An 18127-nucleotide genomic window follows, 5' to 3' on the forward strand; every position below is an offset into this window, starting at 1 on the left:
TTCATCAATAGTGGCTCTTCCGGAAACAATAATCAATAAACACATAGAGACATTATCACTCACACAAACACTAAACACCGTCAGGGTAACACATGTGAAATGAATGCAATAAATATTAACTAAACTACATCAAATATAACACAGAACACCCCAATGTACATAACTGATATTAAAAATAAGAAGAAACAGAACTATTCCCATTAAATATAATGAAATATGATGGGTCATGCAGGGGATTCTGGGAACACCCGATAATAGTTTTTTTACTGTAATTTTAACACTATTTTCTGTAAAAAAGTACATGTACTCTCTTGTTAAAAAATATACATTTTATCCGTTACTTATACAGGAAAATCATACTTATTACATCTAAAAATGTAATTTTTACAACATTTGATTGTAAAAACTACTGTATTGCCTTTTTAAATATATGTAAAAAATGTACTGTATATTTTACGTTAATATTCGTTAATCAATTAACGTTTTATTTCTGTAGCATTTTTACAGTGATGTAGAAATGACACTATCGTGCATTTTCTTGGTAGATAATGTATAGTGTTATTTTAAAAGATCATTTACAATAATAAAGAAATAAGAATATAAAAGAGTGTATTTTAAACCTTCTTTTAATAACTCAAATATTTAAAAGATTGTTTCTCTTTCATGGTAATTATGAATGAAAGACATTACAAACAACATGTCTTTTAAAGAGAAAATAAGACTCTATAGTTTTACACTTGTGCTCGTCTTTTAACGACTTGAGAGACTTCGGAATACATGAGGACGTTTCCGGTAAAGGAACATAGTGAGCAACGATAATCCCTGGTTTTTATGGCACACTGTGTGATTTTTTAGGGAGCAAATGTTTCAGTGCACTGGACTGATTTCGTGATTGAGATGTTCTGAATTCACTGCAGAAGAAAAAACTGATTTAAGAGTATAAATTCAAGTCATGACATCATCTCATCAGTTTAAACTGTAATCTGCTCTAATCTGTTTTCTGATTGGATCAGCAGTCAGCAGTAATCACATCAAATAAAATATTGATTATAGAAAGAGAGATTCTTCAGATTTATTAAACATGAGAAATAAAATGATTAATGTGAACTGTGATATCAAGTTCTTCTTGTGAAGGGAAACGGGTCAGACTGTTGTGTTGTTTACACGTTAAGAATGTTACGTGACGTGTGTGTCATGTTTTACTGTGACATCAGGCCCTGTTTAGTCACATCCAATTACCCACAACCCCCCTCTGGAGTCATGCGGCGTGATCTTCTGCAGGTCAATCCAACATCTCAATCTGTAAACCAGATTAAAGCGCTCTCATGTCTCCACGTCCATCTGTGTTTGAGTTCTGCAGAGAAACTTCTAGATGTGAGAGAAACAGAGAATATAATGAATGTGAATTAATAAACATCCTCAGATGAAGTTTCACATTAATCACATTCTCGATAACAACACTGTTTCCAATTCAAATGCAATCTTCATTTCAGCGTTCCTGATATCACAAGATCTGTCTTTTACTCTGTCAATCACAAGACAACAATCTCGTTAATGAAAGGAAAAGAGATCAGAGAGAGAAACTTCACAAAACATCACTTTATATTTCTTTATTGTTTGATTGACAGGTGGTTTCTGTGCGTATGTGATCAGAGAGCTGTGATCTGACCTTTCAGTTCTGGTCTCCAAATGCTGGTAAATTTTCTATTTGGCAGGTGAATTTCACAGTGTCACAGGTGCACTTTCAGTCAGTGTGTGTCAGCTCGTAAAATAATGTAACATGTTCCAGTTTATTCCTCAAGGTGTTTGTATAGAACGGTTCTTATTAGCTAGTCGATAGTCTCGGTTAGGGTTAATCTAGAAGATGAAGTTCAGGAGCGTTAATGTCATTGGGAAGAACATTCCAGTGGATGTGCAAATACGTTTTAATTATCCACAACTACACATACAAATTCTCTGGTAATGATAGCATTATAATACCGTTTCGTTAATGGTTCTTGAACATGCATTTTTTCCAGCGATGTATTCACAATGTAACACTGAGTGCTTCTGTATCTACAGCACGAGACATACTGCACCATCAGTTTAGAACAATTCTTTAATGGAACATCTAAGACCAGAACCAGAAAATAGTCCAGCAGCATCAGAATCATCAAACAGTGTTAAGACATATGTTAACAAATACACTTTATAAAGGAAATGAAATGAACCAGAACTGAATCAAATATAATCAAGAGCTTGTAAATCATTATGGGTTAGAATATGGATAACCAGCCCTAAACAACATACACATTTATTTTGATCTGGAGGAAAAATGTGTTTCAGTGGAGAACAACATCATGAAACGATCGGTAAACATCATGTGAAGAGTTACACTTTCTACCATCTTCATTCAGTAGCACAACTATTCCTCTGATCTATCAGTCATCTATCTTTTAACGACTATACCACTTACAAAAGTGTTTTATATTAATTACTGTAGTGTAACATCAATACTGTAATACACTTTTACTCATAATTAGTGAAAATAAATGTCTAACACAACAAAACATTCTTACATGCTGTGTATTTCTGCAGAACTGATAAGAGAGATGACAATATAAAGAAGTACAGTAAGATTTAATTTACACAAAAGGGCGCTAAAACAGTGAAATGCCAGAATTCTTACATACACCCGCTAAACATGCAGCTGCGCCCCAATTTTCAGTGTGTGTGTGTTTGTGTGTGTGAGTGTGTGTGTGTGTGTGTTTGTGTTTCGTGTGTATTTCGTGGTGTGTGTCTGTGTGTGTGTGTGTGTGTTTGTGTGCTGTATCTGTTTCATGTGTGTGTGTTTGTGTGAGTGTGTGTGTGTGTGTCTGTGTGCACGTTTGTGTGTGTGTGTGAGTGTGAGTGTGTGTGTGTGTGTGTGTGTGTGTATGTGTGTGTTTCGTGTGTGTGTGTTTGTGTGTGTGTGAGTGTGTGTGTAGGCAAGGGATGGATGATGAATTGTTGCCTAAAAACAGGAACTGATGACTTCAAGCATGAATCTACCAGATTTTATGCAGTGTTCCTAGATTTCAGCGACGCCTTTGGCACATTGGAATATGATATAATAATTAAGTCTCTGGAGGAAATATATATTATTTATATATATTGACTTGAGCTATATATTGACTTGGTTTAAGATGTATATAGAGACTCTTTTATTCAAGTTATATGTGGACATCAACTGACAATGCCAGTTCCTCTCCAGATTGGGATTAATACAGGTTGCCCCTGGAGTGCTATTAACTTTATCGTTGCTATTAATCAGTGGTTGAAGTGGCTGAATCAATGTGCTCCTCCTGGTAGTATCTCCACCAACCCAGTACAGGGCTATGCAGATGATGTCTTACTAGCATCAAGAAATGAGGAGGTCATAAAGAACATGTTGTCTTGCACAGATTCATTTCTGATCTGGTCTAGGCTGGAGGTTAAGAGCTCCAAGTGTGCAGTGTTTTATGAGCGGCACAGTGGAGGGAATCGATGGTACCATGCTAAATCAGATAAAACTCCCACGATTAACATCAGAGGTCAACCAATTCCAGTTTATTCTCACCATGAAACTTATAGCTATCTTAGGCATAACTTCAGCGTAGCAGGAGAATGGAAAGAACAGATAGTTACGATCCAAAGATAATATATCTCAAGACTTGACAAAATAGAAATGTCACCTTTACCTGTGAAAATGAAAGTGGAAGCCATCAGACAGGTAACACTCTCTAAAGTTTTGCACCTGTTTTTGATCATTCATATCCCAAGTAAAATTCTGATAGAAATTAATAATAGAACTGTTAATGTTGTGAGAAAATGGCTTGGCCTGAATTCGCATTCCACAAAAGACATAAAAAAAGAGTCACCAGTTGAGAGGTCTTGGGGTTCCCAATATTGAATGGACCTACATAGCCACCAGGCTGTCTCATCTACTTAAAATGCTGAACTGTGATGACCAAGGGGTGAGGGAGTTGGCAAGAGCATCCTTTTTTAGATTTGCAATGAAGGAAGGTGCCGCTGGCCAACAGGACCTAAAACTATTTTCTTGGTTTTCGTAAAAAATCAAGTGCAGATGGTGTTTATATCAATACTGCTTGGATGGAAACCTCTTTAATATTTGACGGTTTCAGGCCTGCAATAAATCTCTAACACATCAGATACATGAGTTGCAGATGCAGATGCAGATGACTGTGCAGTTATAGCCAATACCCCTCAATCCATGCAGCATGCCCTCAATACAATCTCCAGCATCTACCTGTCCTTTTGTCTACAAGTCAATATTAAGAAAACAGAAGTTATTGCACAGTTCTCAGTACAGCCAGCCATATTTCCGAGTTTCCATGTCAATGGTGTTCCACTGAAAGTGGTGGACAGATTCACCTATCTTGGCTCCACACTCTCCTCAGATTGCTCCTTTTCTCATGAAATAAACTGCCACATTAACAAAGCCTCCAGAGCCTTTGGTCGCCTAACTGTGAGGGTCTTTGAGAACAAAAATCTGAGAATAGCTCTGGTGGTACATCCCTGCTCACCTTTTCCACCCTTTGCTGGGCCACTGGAACCTGTGCCAGACAAGGAAGCCATGCAGATCGGGAGGACCTGTTTGCCACATGAGGAGAAACAGTGCCACCTTGCACAGGGCCTGGGCTTGTAATTTGGATGCTCTGGTCAAGTTCTTGCCACTTGCCCAGTAAAAGTCAGTTTGTTGGTAGACAAGGGGTTACTGGCAAGCATCACCCTGTTGGATAAAATCCCTGGACTTAGGACTCTTCTCCCAGCCAGACTGCAGTGTGGTTCCATCTCCCACACAGTTTCCATCTTGGTGGACTCTGGAGCTGAAGGAAACTTCATGGATAGCGAACTTGCCTCCACATGGCACATTCCAACCATCCAATTGGAGCAGCCCAACACCATGTGCACCCTGAGTGGCACCCCGCTAGCCATCATCACCACTCTACCCAGCCCATGACCTTTCACCTCTGGAAATCACTCGGAACAGACCTGGTTCTCCATCTTCTCTGATAGTGCTGGGGCAACCATGGCTGGTAATGCATAATCCCCACATAGACTCATCTACCAACACTGGAGTCCTTTTTGTTCATCTCACTGTCTAACTTCTGCTGTTTCCCCTGTCAGTTCTTGTTTTGTGTTACAGGATAAGCCAGTGAATTTGTCTGGAGTTCCTGTGGCTTACCATGACCTCAGAGCCATGTTCAGTCAGACCCTCCCTCCTCATCGCCTGTATGACTGTGCCATTGACTTACTACCTGGCACTTCTCTGCCTGGGGATTGGCTCTTCTCGCTCTCTGCCCCTGAGAAGGAGGCCATGGATTAGTATATCAACAATTCTCTGTGGCCAGGCTCATCTGCCCTTCCTCCTTTCCGGCATGGGTGGGGTTCTTCTTTGTGGAGAAGAAAGATGGTTCGCTGCGCCCTTGTATAGATTATCAGGGGCTGAATGACATCACGGTAAAGAATTGTTACCCTTCGTCACTGAGGTCTTCAGCTTTCGAACTCTTGCAGGTAATGACTATCTTTATGAAGCTGGACCTACGCAACGTTTACCACCTTGCCGGATAAGGGAAGGGGATGATTGGAAGACCCATAGGGGCACTTTGAGTACTTGGTCATGTCCTTCGAGCTGGTCAACGCCTTTGTCTATCTTGACGACATTCTGATCTTCTCCCAGAATATCCAAGACCATTTCCAGCACATCAGGAGGGTGCTCCAGCGGCTGTTAGAGAACTGGCTGTACGTCAAGGCGGAGAAGTGTTTGTTTCATGCACAATTGGTTCCGTTCCTGGAGTTCATCCTTTCGACCGAGGTGATTCGCATGGACCCTGCTAAGGTTAGTGCTGTCTCGGACTGGCCAACCCAGACTCCCATAAGTCTTTTCAGAGGTTTCTGGGGTTTCCCAATTTGTACCACTGCTTTATCTGCAACTATAACCAAGTTGCTGCACCTCTGACGTATCTCACATCCTCACGCACTGACTTTTGTTGGTCCCCGTGGGCTCAAGCCACGTTTCTAAATTTTAAGAAAAGGTTTACCACTGCCCTATTTCTAGTTACTCCTGACCCTTCTTATCAGTTCATAGTGGAAGTGGATGCATCAGAGGTCAGGGTGGTTTTGTCTCAACACTCCCCCTCGGATGAAAACATGCATCCTTGCACCTTTTTATCCCATCGCCTAACTCCTACGGAACAGAATTTTGACGGGGGTAACAGATAGCTGCTGGCTGTCAGGCTGGATTCAGGGGAGTGGTGTTATTGGTTAGAGGGTTCAGGGTACCTCTCGTGGTTTGGACCGATCATAAGAACCCTGAATATATCTGCAGGGCCAAACGGCTATATTCTAGACAGGCTTACTGGGCACTTTCTTTGCTCATTTTTACTTCGCTCTCTCATACCGTCCGGGTTCTAAGAATTTCAAGCCCGATGCCTTATCTCGACGGTTTGAAGACGAGACCTCCATGGTCCCACCAGACATCATCCTACCACTTTCTCGGGTGGTGGGCATGGTATCCTGGGAGGTGGAGTCCAAAGTCTGTTCAGCATTGTGTGACATAACTATCCCCCTGATGTGCCCGAATTGTTTGTTCTGCGATTGGTCCAAACACACATCCTAAAATGGGTTCACTTCTCCAATCTTGCCTGTCACCCTGGCATGGCTCGCACCCAGGTGCACGTTAGCTCATAAGCGCAGGACGTTGAACAGTTCGTTGCCGCTTGTCCCATTTGTGCCTCAAGTAAGACCTCCAGTCAGCCCCCAGCATGGCTCCTTTAACCGCTGTCAGTCCCTTCGAGACCCTGGTCTCACATAGTCATGGATTTTGTTACCGGTCTCCCCATCACATGACTACACGCTCAATATGACCATAGTGGACCTGTTCTCAATGGCGGCTCATTTCATCCCCCTCCCCGAATTGCCTTCAGCGAGGGAGACAGCGGTTGAAGTCATTAATCACATTTTCTGCACTCCTGCTGCAGTCTGTGTCAGGTCAAACTCCAGTAATCTGTTACCCTGGTTTATTCCTTCTCTTGTAATTAAACAATTTGAACTGTACCTCCTCTCTTGGATCTTCTCATGTGTGCATGTCAATCTAAATTTTGTCACTTCTACACTACATTAAAGACATCAACATTTTCAACCGAAGACCGAGATGTGCTTTTTTCATTTTTTTCCGTACATTTTGTATTAGAAATTTTAGAGATTATGATTGTAACGAATCACAATGGGACAATGGGAACTGTAAGTGTGTTCATGTCGAGACACATGGAGGGTTGCGACATTAAAGGACATGTCTGATCAGATTGTTGTCCCAACACTGTCTCAGTATTAACTCCACCTGATCATTCAAAGATCATGAAGACAATATTTAAAATAGAAGACAGTAACAGAAATGTGGAAAAATAGATGGTTTGGAAAGTCTCATAGAATTTATTGTGCAGTTTTATTTGAAATTACTTCTGTCACTGACTGTATGATTTATATTTTATATATTATAATTTATTTATTTACCAAATATGCTTTTTGCTAAATCATTATTGTTTGTGTGTCTTCGTGTGTGTGTGTGTTTTTGTGTGTGTACAAAGAGATTATGCATCTTCTCAGGAAACGAGATCCTTGAGATTAAAGTGTTAAGACCACACACACACACACACACACACACACACACACACACACACACACACACACACTAAATGAACTGTACAGAGTCTTAAATCAATATTTGTTTCCCTATCAGGATGCTGACAGCTGATTGGTGGAGAGACCTTCAGTGAGACTATAAAAGAGCTGTAGAGAGAGAGAGAGACAGACTCATTCTACTGACAGACAGAGAGAGAGAGAGAGAGAGAGAGAGAGAGAGAGAGAGAGAGAGAGAGAAAGAAACACCACTCACGCAACAGACACACAGGTAAACATTTCACTCTTTTACTCATCTACAATCACATTGTGTGTTTTATTTTATTTTATTAATCTCTGTTTATTGTTTCAGTTGAACAATTAATATCAAGACACACTGTCTGTTGAAGTCTACTTCAGTCTATGATTAGTTTATTGTGGTTTTGTTTATTCTGGGTTATATTCTACACTATTTCTGTTGTGTGGTCTGGTGCTTAAAAACAGGAACATTTAAATTCTAAAATCTGTCTTTATGATCTGGTCTGAAAACACTATGTAACACAATTTTTGTTCCTGGGTAGTGTGTTATTTCCTAATTGCTTATGCCTCAAAAGTATAGAAAATGGCTATTACTCCCCACAAACTTTGCTTTTGTGACCAGGACAGAGATATTTTGAAATGATAAGCTATTTCCAATGAGAAAATGGGCGAATTTGTGTCTTTTCGTTCACATAAAGTCAGAAAAAAACAACATATGAATCCAAAATCCTTCTTTATCTGTGGTCTGACGAAGACACCGGCTTTGACCTTTGGCTCAGACAGCTTAGGGAAGAAGTCTTGAAGGTACTTGAAGGCTGCCGACTCCTTATCTAGAGCTCTGACAAATTGTTTCATAAGGCCCAATTTGATGTGCAGTGGTGGCATCAGCACCTTCTGGGGGTCCACCAGTGGCTCCCACTTGACGTTGTTCCTCCCCACAGAGAACTCGGTCCGCTGTGGCCAGTCCCGCCTGTGGTAGTGCGCCTTGGTGTCCCAAAGGCAAAGATAGCAGGGAAACTTGGTAAAACCACCTTGGAGACCCATCAGGAATGCCACCATTCTGAAGTCTCCTATGACCTCCCAGCCGTACTCATCATACTTCAAGGCGTCCAGCAAGGTCTTGATGCTGTTGTAATCCTCTTTGAGGTGCACCAAGTGAGTCAGGGGAAGAGACGGGAACTTGTTACCGTTATGGACCAGCACGGCTTTGAATATTACTGTAGTATAAATACATGTTCATTTGGATTCATATGTTGTTTTTTCTGACTTTATGTGAACAAAAAGACACAAATTCTCCCGTTTTCTCATTGGAAATAGGTAAATTTCAAAATATCACTGTCCTGGTCACAAAAGCAAATTTTGTGGGGAATAATAGCCATTTTCTATACTTTTGAGGCATAAGCAATAAGGACTTACAACCCAGGAAAAAAATAAAAAATTTGTTACACAGTGAAATAAGATGATACAATATACAATATCAGATCAGCATTTAATTTATTAAATAATGAAGATGTTCGGTCAGAGATTCACCATCACCAAAGAGAGAGAGAGAGAGAGAGAGAGAGAGACATATAGAGACAGAAAGATGAGAGAGAGAGACAGGTTGTTGTCTGAAATCTGTGCTGCATGTGTTATATAATCTTCCGGATGGCAGGAAATCTCATAAATCCATTATGTTAATGAGATTAGCGGCTGAAGGAAACGTGAACAACAGAGTTTGATATGGATTATTGTGACATAATAATCTGATCACACACACATCATGTAAAGTCACTATTGTGTGAGAATGACAGTGTGTTGACTTTTGTGTGACAAATTACTTGTTCTGTTCCTTATTCTGCTAAATAACTAAATGTAAATGAGCAGCTGACTGTATATTATCACACTTTTGAAATATATCAATAAATGGACATGAAATATAGATTTGAGTGTAAATGATGTTATTATGAGAGAAGAGAGTTATAGTAAATCACTACACAATTACACACGTGTTATAATGATCTAATCTGTGATATCAACACAAACAATCAAACATCAGAATAAAAGTGCGCTGTGTAAATCTCTGGATTGTGAGGAAGTTAACTCCAGTGAGTGACAGTTTAATGTGATAATCTGAGATTACCATAAATTGCTCAGATGAGCAAATAATAAACATCACGTCTCTTCCTGTGTGTGTGTTTCAGGGAAACGCAGACATGAACGCTGCTCCTCCCGCAGGAAGTGCTCTGGCCACACCCGCCGGTGCTGCAGGACCCACCACGCCCAAGAAGGGACCGCCCAAATTCAAACAAAGACAGACACGTACATTCAAGAGCAAAGCACCCAAACCTGGACAGAAAGGGTACACACACACAAACACACATATACACACATACACATACACACACACACACATACACTGCATTAGTGAATGTGTCCGTCACTAAATGTGTTTATGTCTTGTGTTTAGGTTCGGTGATGATATTCCTGGTATGGAGGGTCTCGGCACAGGTGAGTTTAATTCAGTTCAGTTATTAAACTAGTCCATGTATTACACAATAATACAATCAAATGTTTAACTGTAATGGGTTAGCTGTGTCAGCGCACACACACACTAACACACATTATGTTTGTTTGTCCCGTCACAGATATCACTGTGGTTTGTCCATGGGAGGCATTTGGCGATATGGAACTCAGCGATCTGGCCAAATACGGCATTATCTAAACCCCGCCTCCTGGACGTCACTGCCTTCGACTCCGCCCTCTCATCCCATGACCCCACCTCTTGTACTTGATATTGTTGTGTGGTTATGATGTTGAATGGTAAATGATTGGTTCAAACAAATGGACATTGTTATTATTAATATGATTGTTATTTTTATTATTATTATTATTATTATTATTATATAATATATTATATTTTGTATCTTTTGCGTTATGACGACAACTTATTTCCACCCCACCCCAACTTCACATCCCAGTAGATATCACAACAGAACGGTAAATATGATTAAACATTAAAACTGCAGCAGAACTCATGAAATCACACTTTAGGATGCAAGATATTAATAAACATCATATACAAAACACCTTCAATTAAAAACAAAAACATTATTAAAAAATGATTGATTCATGTTGAGAATCGTGATGATATTTGTGTATCAGAATGTGTGTGTGTGTGTGTGTGTGTGTGTGTGTGTGTGAGAGAGAGAGATAGAGAGAGAGAGATTGCTCTTTAGCCTCTGGCTGTTTAACATACAGTAAATGGAAAATCAGGAAGAGTAGAAACAAATCCATTATCTCCATCAGCCTCTACACCTCATTACACACACACACACACACACACACACACATACATACACACAGTCACACACACACACACACACAAACACACACACACACACACACACACACACACATACATACACACAGTCACACACACACACACACACACACACACACATACATACACACACACAGTCACACACACACACACACACACACACACACAGACTACAGTGAGCTGATGGTGTTCGACTCGTTGACCTGCAGGTGAGAAACTTTCATCTCAATATATCTTACAGATAACACACAAAAAATTAAGAATTTAATTGAAGGAATTAAATTAATAACAACATAAACAATCAGGTCAAAATATTAAACTGTGTGTATATTGTGTTAGACACAAAATTATAAATTTATGTCAAATACCTCTATTTAATAATCTGCTGCTCATGAATTTCCTTCAATCAGACGATACATTTTATCATACACATTAAATGAATGAGTCATTAAGAGTTTTAATTGAGATCTGTCAAACATCAGACAATAAACTATCAGTTTCTGCTGCAAGGAGTCTGATTCAAATTAGAAATGATGTAAAATGTGTAAAAGAGTAAAAGTAGGAAAGACATTTGTTAAAGTGTGTGAGATAACATCGCTGATAGACGCGTCACAACGGCACAACTATCAGAAGAATAAATCTCTCACTCTCAATATTCACTTTCTGTTTAGTGTGTTTAATTACATGTAAAAGTAAAATAAGTCAAGTAACAGTAATGGAAATGGAGAAAACCAATGCAGTATTAACAAATCAAATAAAACTATCGTTTGAAATAAAATAAAACTCTCAAAGTGAGTCAAAAAATAATATTGGCTATAAGATTATTAATATTTACAATATTGCCAAAGCAATTGTAGTATATAAATAAACAATAAAGAAAATTAAAGTTGGTTAAAAGTTATAATTCTTACCACACAAGCAGAAGTGCTGTTATGTTTCAGCAAGTTAATAATTTCAGAATAGTTTCCTCTTTTGTAAGTCACTTTGGATAAAAGTGTCTGCCAAATGAATAAATGTAAATGTAGATAACATTTTACCTATATGTCTGTACATTGTTTTCTCTCATAAACATTCTAGAGGTCTCCATGAGCATTAAATTGAAGGCCGAACTTCACCCATACTTGAGACCATGTGACCCGACCGGGACAGTCAAATTTCAAGCCCAAACTGACCCAAACATGAAATCGCTCACTCTCTCTTTATAATTTCTTCTCCAACCAAGTTGTAACCCTAGTGCCAAATCGTCTGGACTCAGTGAGCACGCTTCATGAGAAAACAAAGAACATGTGAGAAAATCAACATCACACAATTAGCATCTCTACCTGAGACACTAAAACCCCCCTCGTTGTTCTTCCACATCTGCTCCATTATCCCCCTTCTCTTTCTCTCTCAACACAGAATTACCTCAAACCCACTGAAGATCTGTATGTATAAAAAAACATATCCGATGTATACAAAAAATTTGACTGTGCATGTTTGATATAATTTAAAAGTTCTCAGTGTGACTGGTACAATAGTCTCATTCTCACAGCAGTAGACTCAGTCAAAACAAAGATTTGGTATTTAGAGGGGTCTTCATTGTTAATTATTCTGTTCAGTTCTATATTCCAATTGTGTACCATTGGCAGATGAAGTTTATTCTGTCTGGATATTTAAGGGAAGCTCGCAATGTAGTCGGAAGTATTCTGTAGCCAGATGAACCCCATAATGTTGTGTGTTTCGAACCCTGTGTAGTATACATCAAGTATGCATCTTTTACTCTTAAGATTCAATTTTGAGGGTTGGATGTTGTGTATTGATTATTTCTGAATTTATTCATTATGTAATTGGCATGATACATATTTACCTGACTAATAAATTGTTAAACTTGATTCTATTCTGACTTCTATTGGCTTAAGTAGATTACGTAAAATCCATGTTACCACAATTCTGCTGTCAGAGTTAGTGCATACTAAGAAGCAGTATTTGATGGAGCATGAAGCACATCAAGTGGGATCTTAGCTTTCTAACTAACCATTTGGCTTTATTAAAGTGTAATAGACTGTAAAGTCTTAAAGTACTATTTGGGACAATATACTGTTGATTGACCCACCCAAATAGTATAGGTCATACCATCTGTTTAATGCTAGCATTACTCTATTCTAGTGTAATAGGAAACTATAGAACTAAATAAAACTACTGTTTTGGTAATGGTATGTTGGTCGGGCTTTTCCAAATAGTTTTAGTTGTTTACCTCTGTCTAGAGATAATATTACATTAAGTGTATATACAGATCTATAGAACTAAGTTAAACTACTATTTAGAAATAGGTAAGCTGAGGTAGTAATCATTTTGAATAGTATTAGTCATTTACCTCTGGCTAAAGATCAAAACTGATGAGCTTGTGATCATGGGATCCGTGTACCCAGCCAGCACGAGATCCTAAGCAACAGGATTACGTCTGAACCAGTGCAATTTAAAGTATAGAATTAACTAAAATAATCAAAAGTATCAAAATTGAGATAATTATCAATAATAATTAAAATCTCAACCTAAATTCAAGGTCTTTTACAATTGGAGTCAGATTAAATGAATAATGGACTAAAATTCAGTCTAAACTAAAAACCAAATTGTTTAAGACGCTACAAATATAAGTGCCAGGAAAGATGAATGTGCAGATATCTTCACCAATCTACCGGATACCATCCTTTGCCCAGTGAGTGACCTTTACAAAGTCAGTTTGTTGCAATAGTGTGTATTTACGTAAGCACCACAGCCAACATTATTAACAACACGGCAGCACCTCACCACACCAGAGCAAAAGGGAAAAAACATTGGTTCAAAGTTTATTAATCATTAAAACTTTGCTGGGTGATAAATGTGTAACAGTCACATGAAGTCCTCTTTGCAACCTAAACTTCTCCAGAACTTAAAATCTTTATGACTAAAAACAAGCTTGACGCAGCGCAACAAATTAAACTGAATGCAGGTCTCTCAATGTCACGGAGAAACTCATGGAGGCAGAGAGATGGACTCAATCGCAGAGTTTATTGACAGAGGGAATGGACAAGAGGAGTAACAAACAGGTGAGGCAATCCAGACACAGGTATGACAGCAGTAAACTCCAAACAGGGAAATATAACAATATGCAGATGAAGGGAAAACTCAAAGTCTTTTGATCTTTACAGGAAACATAAAGGAAACATCAGAATCCAAACGCTGGGGAACAAACGAAGGATGAACTAACACTAAACTCTGATGAGGGGAACAATAACAGGTTAGTATATAATTACAGGTAAGTCAAGACAAACTAGGGAGTCCATAGTCTCTGGGGAAACACTGACAATGAGAACAGACAATGATTGTGAGTGAGAGCGGGGTTCTTATGGAGTCCTTGATTGGACATTGATGAAGTGCAGGTGTGTGTGATCAACTCAGGGGAGAGTGAGCGCTGTGTGGAGTGAGGGAGAGGGAGCAGAGTGTGATGTGAGAGAGGGAGTCCGGTGGATCCGTGACACTCAAGATGCGCTTATAAATATTTAAGTTATTTTTAACTTGACACGGTGTCTAAAAAAATATGGCGGTTCTGCACAGTATGCTGAAAAACAACAAGACACAACATGACAGTCTAAGAAGTGTCCGTCCAGCACGTGTTTACTTTTTTAACTATTGAAAAACAGTGAAGATACACACAAAAACATGTTCAGTGTGAACAGCCACTGGCTGGTCTGTGAATGAGAGTGTGTGGCAAAACAATTTATGTTATATATTAAATAAATGTAGCCAATATTATATAAAATATTATATGTATATATATATATATATAAACCCTGTCGGGCTCAGGTTCAGTTCGTTAGCAATCCTCTAACACATTCATATTGCATGTTTCTATGTGACAATAGTTCTGTGATGATTGACAAGATTTGTAAAACAAAATCAACTATATGTTGAGCCACTCTGTGTTTCCTGTAGATCATTTTGACGATTATTGAAATATTGTAGAAGAGAAAACAGAAAATAATCTTCATAATTGCTCTTCCTCATCACATCATTATCAGGATAAACGTCAGGCAAACTGCATCTGGAGCAGCCTATCAAATCTGCAACCAAAACAGACACGTCCAATTCTGCTCAACAAATCTCCATGGAGTTTCTAGTCAGGGTAGAGAGGTCAAATGGGTCACGGCCTGCGGGCTGTGGATCGGCTCTGAATCGGCTGTACTGGCAGCTGTGTGACACTTGGGGCATCGTGGTGCAGACGGCAGTGGCGTTGGGCTTCATGAGCTGCGTCATACTGGCTTCGATCCTGCTGCTGTGGCTTGCGTGCACTTCCTATCGATGCGGGCAACCGGTTGGCGCGGCAGTGGCACTGCTGCTGTTCTTGCTGGGCACGGCAGGCATCTTTGCTCTTCCTTTCTTGTTTGTCATCTCACTGTCACCGCAGACGTGCCCGGTGTGGGTGTTTCTGTTCGAGGTGTTGTTCAGCGTGGCGTTCAGTGCTCTGCTCGCTCATGGACTTGCCTTGATTGGTGTGGGGCTGGTGTGTGAGTAGAGAGAGGCAGGTGTGACAGTGGCGCTCACGCTGGTTATGGTGATCATCATGGTGGAGTGGCTGCTGTTCATATTGATCTGGGACGAGAGAACATGTGAGTTTGCCATGCTGCAGATTTACGTGATGGTGCTGTTAGCCGCTGTGCTGGCGACGGCCCTGTGCTTCCTCTGCGATGCATGCGTCACCTTCAGCTACAGCTACACTTGTCAACAGATGCATCGATACACCAAACTGCAGGTGACATTGCTCGTCCTGACACTGCTACTGAGCATGTGCATTTGGACCGTGTGGATTACTCTGCTAACAAATGGGAACCGAGCAATTGGCCGCAGACCTAACTGGGACGACCCTGTGATTAGCATAGCACTCACTGCTAATGGCTGGGTGCTGCTGCTGGGGCATGGTTTCACTCAGGTCCACTTCATGTGCCAGCATGAAGCACGTACAAAAGATCTGCCATTGAACTTCACAGGGTGGACGAGCCCCAGAACAACACCAGCAGTGGTCACAGCAGACACGAAAACAGGAAGAGACAACAGCGGCTTCCAGATGAATACAGATGGAAGGACAGGTAACATAGAAAAAGACACACTGAAAAAAAGGAAGAAGGAAATAGACAAAAGAAGGAGGGGAAGAGGGAAGGAAATTAAAAATGAAGGAAGGAAGAAAGGAAGGCCTTCCTTTTATTTAAATCTGAAGTGTGAAATTTTTGCACCACCAAGCAGAATTGCAAAAATTAGGGTTAGTAAGAAGATAAGCCTGTGAATGGCTTACTAATAGTTGTATCTGAATATTAAGGGTATTTTAACACAGAAAATTGTATACACTACAGTTTAATCTAATACATTGTCTGTGCCATCATTTCCTCCTGACAGAAAGCTGGCTTACATCATAGGCATCAAATAATTGCTGCACACTAAGAGTCATAATTTAAGAACGATTTTACACCTGGCTCATTTGGAGCATTTGTTTCAGAACCTGGAGCATTTTATCCTTTAGTTAGGTTCATTTAGGCATATATGAACATGACAATCACACTCGGATCCGCACTAAATCAATCAGTCCGAGACCACCTGGATGAGGTAGTTTCAGTATGATCTCAAATTAACTCTGGAACAGTTCACTTGTGTTGAGAATGCTAGCTTCTCTCTGATTGTAGTGAAACCCCTAATTCACAAGTTGGCATATTCATAAAATCCTTGAATATGATAAAGGTCAACAGATTTGCTTGCTGCCCCAAAGGGCTTGAGCTGCAGACTCAACTCAAACATTAAAGCGCCCTTGAATGCCTAATAAATGAAGTTAGTTATGAATGATTAAAATGCAACAGGGGGGATGCCAGAAGAATTGTCATGGTAGTGAGGTAAATTGCTGTTTATCCTCTTGCATAATTATTGACAGCATCAGATGAACTAGCTCCTCCAGAGCCTTTGTTTAATCTTCATCCGGCGGTGTTTTGCATGACTGCGATATAAACAACACTTGAAATGTTGTACCAAACATTTCTACTGATATATAGTTTTAACCAGTATATCACCACTATGAGCTAAACACCGGAATAGTGCACAAACATTCTGACCAATGAGGGACAGTTTGCTCACATGTGACTTTATTGACCCAGTTTTGATCCATTTTGAAATGCTGCCAAGTGAAAGCACACAGAGCCAAGGAGAAAATGCAACATTGTAAGAATTTAAGCCCACACTTCGGAACAAATCAAACAAGCTACAGGTCTGAAAACTTAACTTAAATACAACAATCACACAGTAGCTACTTTTCCACTATCGGGCCAGTGCGAGCCAGGGCTATTTACTGGCTAGCTGGGGCCAATAGCCTTGGACCTCAAGCCATAACACCAAAATTAATCTACATTCCCACCATCAAACCAATAGCCCTGCAGCGTTTCCCTAAAACCCGCCCTCAATATGCCACCCTGGTGCCAACGTCACACACCCTGTGCATTTCACATGCAAAAGGGAAGCTCAAGCTGAGGTATCATGTTATCTAGTTATCTAGAGTTTATCAAGTTTATATGGAATATAAACATTAGCTAGATAGCAAGATAAATTAGAGATAACAACTCACCGACTGTAACTGCCATGGTGTCCCGAGTGGTCTCTCCACTCACAAAACCATGGAAAGTAATTTCTTTGGAAACCGTTTTGTTCATTGGGCATTTAAATGGATTTGTACTGTTCCTGCATTTTTTTGTTAATTTTTTTACAGAACCTGTACCGTTGTTTACTGGATACATATCCTGTACGAGTTTGGTGAAACTCCGCCTCTGACATTGAACCCGCCTCACTCCCCACCTGGCCTTGCTTGGCCCAAAGGTTTGACCCAGGGCAACTGGCCCTGGCATGCATAGTGGATAGCTAATGTCTCACAACAGGGAAACATTTCCAATAAAGGAAATTTAATAAAATGCTGTCCATATCTGTGTAGGCAGCTGACTATGTAGGATTTAAGAGAAAACACATGTATGTCACAGGTTAAAGGTCACATGTTTGTGTTGCAGGTAAAGACGTGTTCCGGTCTGCCTCTGATGACGACATCGAGCTTTACGCTGATAGCGTAACGTGTTTCATCAGAAAGTG

At 39.9% G+C, this 18127-nt stretch overlaps 1 protein-coding gene and 1 pseudogene across 1 annotated transcript; both read left to right on the top strand.

Annotated features, from left to right (window-relative positions):
- The first annotated feature begins 7835 nt into the window (after positions 1 to 7835).
- LOC127451211 (retinal cone rhodopsin-sensitive cGMP 3',5'-cyclic phosphodiesterase subunit gamma-like) lies at positions 7836 to 10903 on the top strand. The gene is made up of 4 exons (XM_051715714.1): positions 7836 to 7930; positions 9861 to 10018; positions 10127 to 10167; positions 10305 to 10903. The coding sequence occupies exons 2-4, from the start codon at positions 9873 to 9875 to the stop codon at positions 10379 to 10381; spliced, it is 264 nt and encodes an 87-aa protein (XP_051571674.1). The 5' UTR covers positions 7836 to 7930; positions 9861 to 9872; the 3' UTR covers positions 10382 to 10903.
- A 4219-nt stretch (positions 10904 to 15122) lies between these two features.
- Positions 15123 to 17818, top strand: LOC127451462 (G-protein coupled receptor family C group 5 member B-like; annotated as a pseudogene).
- Positions 17819 to 18127: the final 309 nt, after the last annotated feature.

Source organism: Myxocyprinus asiaticus, chromosome 14 (assembly GCF_019703515.2).
Source record: "Myxocyprinus asiaticus isolate MX2 ecotype Aquarium Trade chromosome 14, UBuf_Myxa_2, whole genome shotgun sequence".
In the NCBI taxonomy this organism is placed as follows: domain Eukaryota; kingdom Metazoa; phylum Chordata; class Actinopteri; order Cypriniformes; family Catostomidae; genus Myxocyprinus; species Myxocyprinus asiaticus.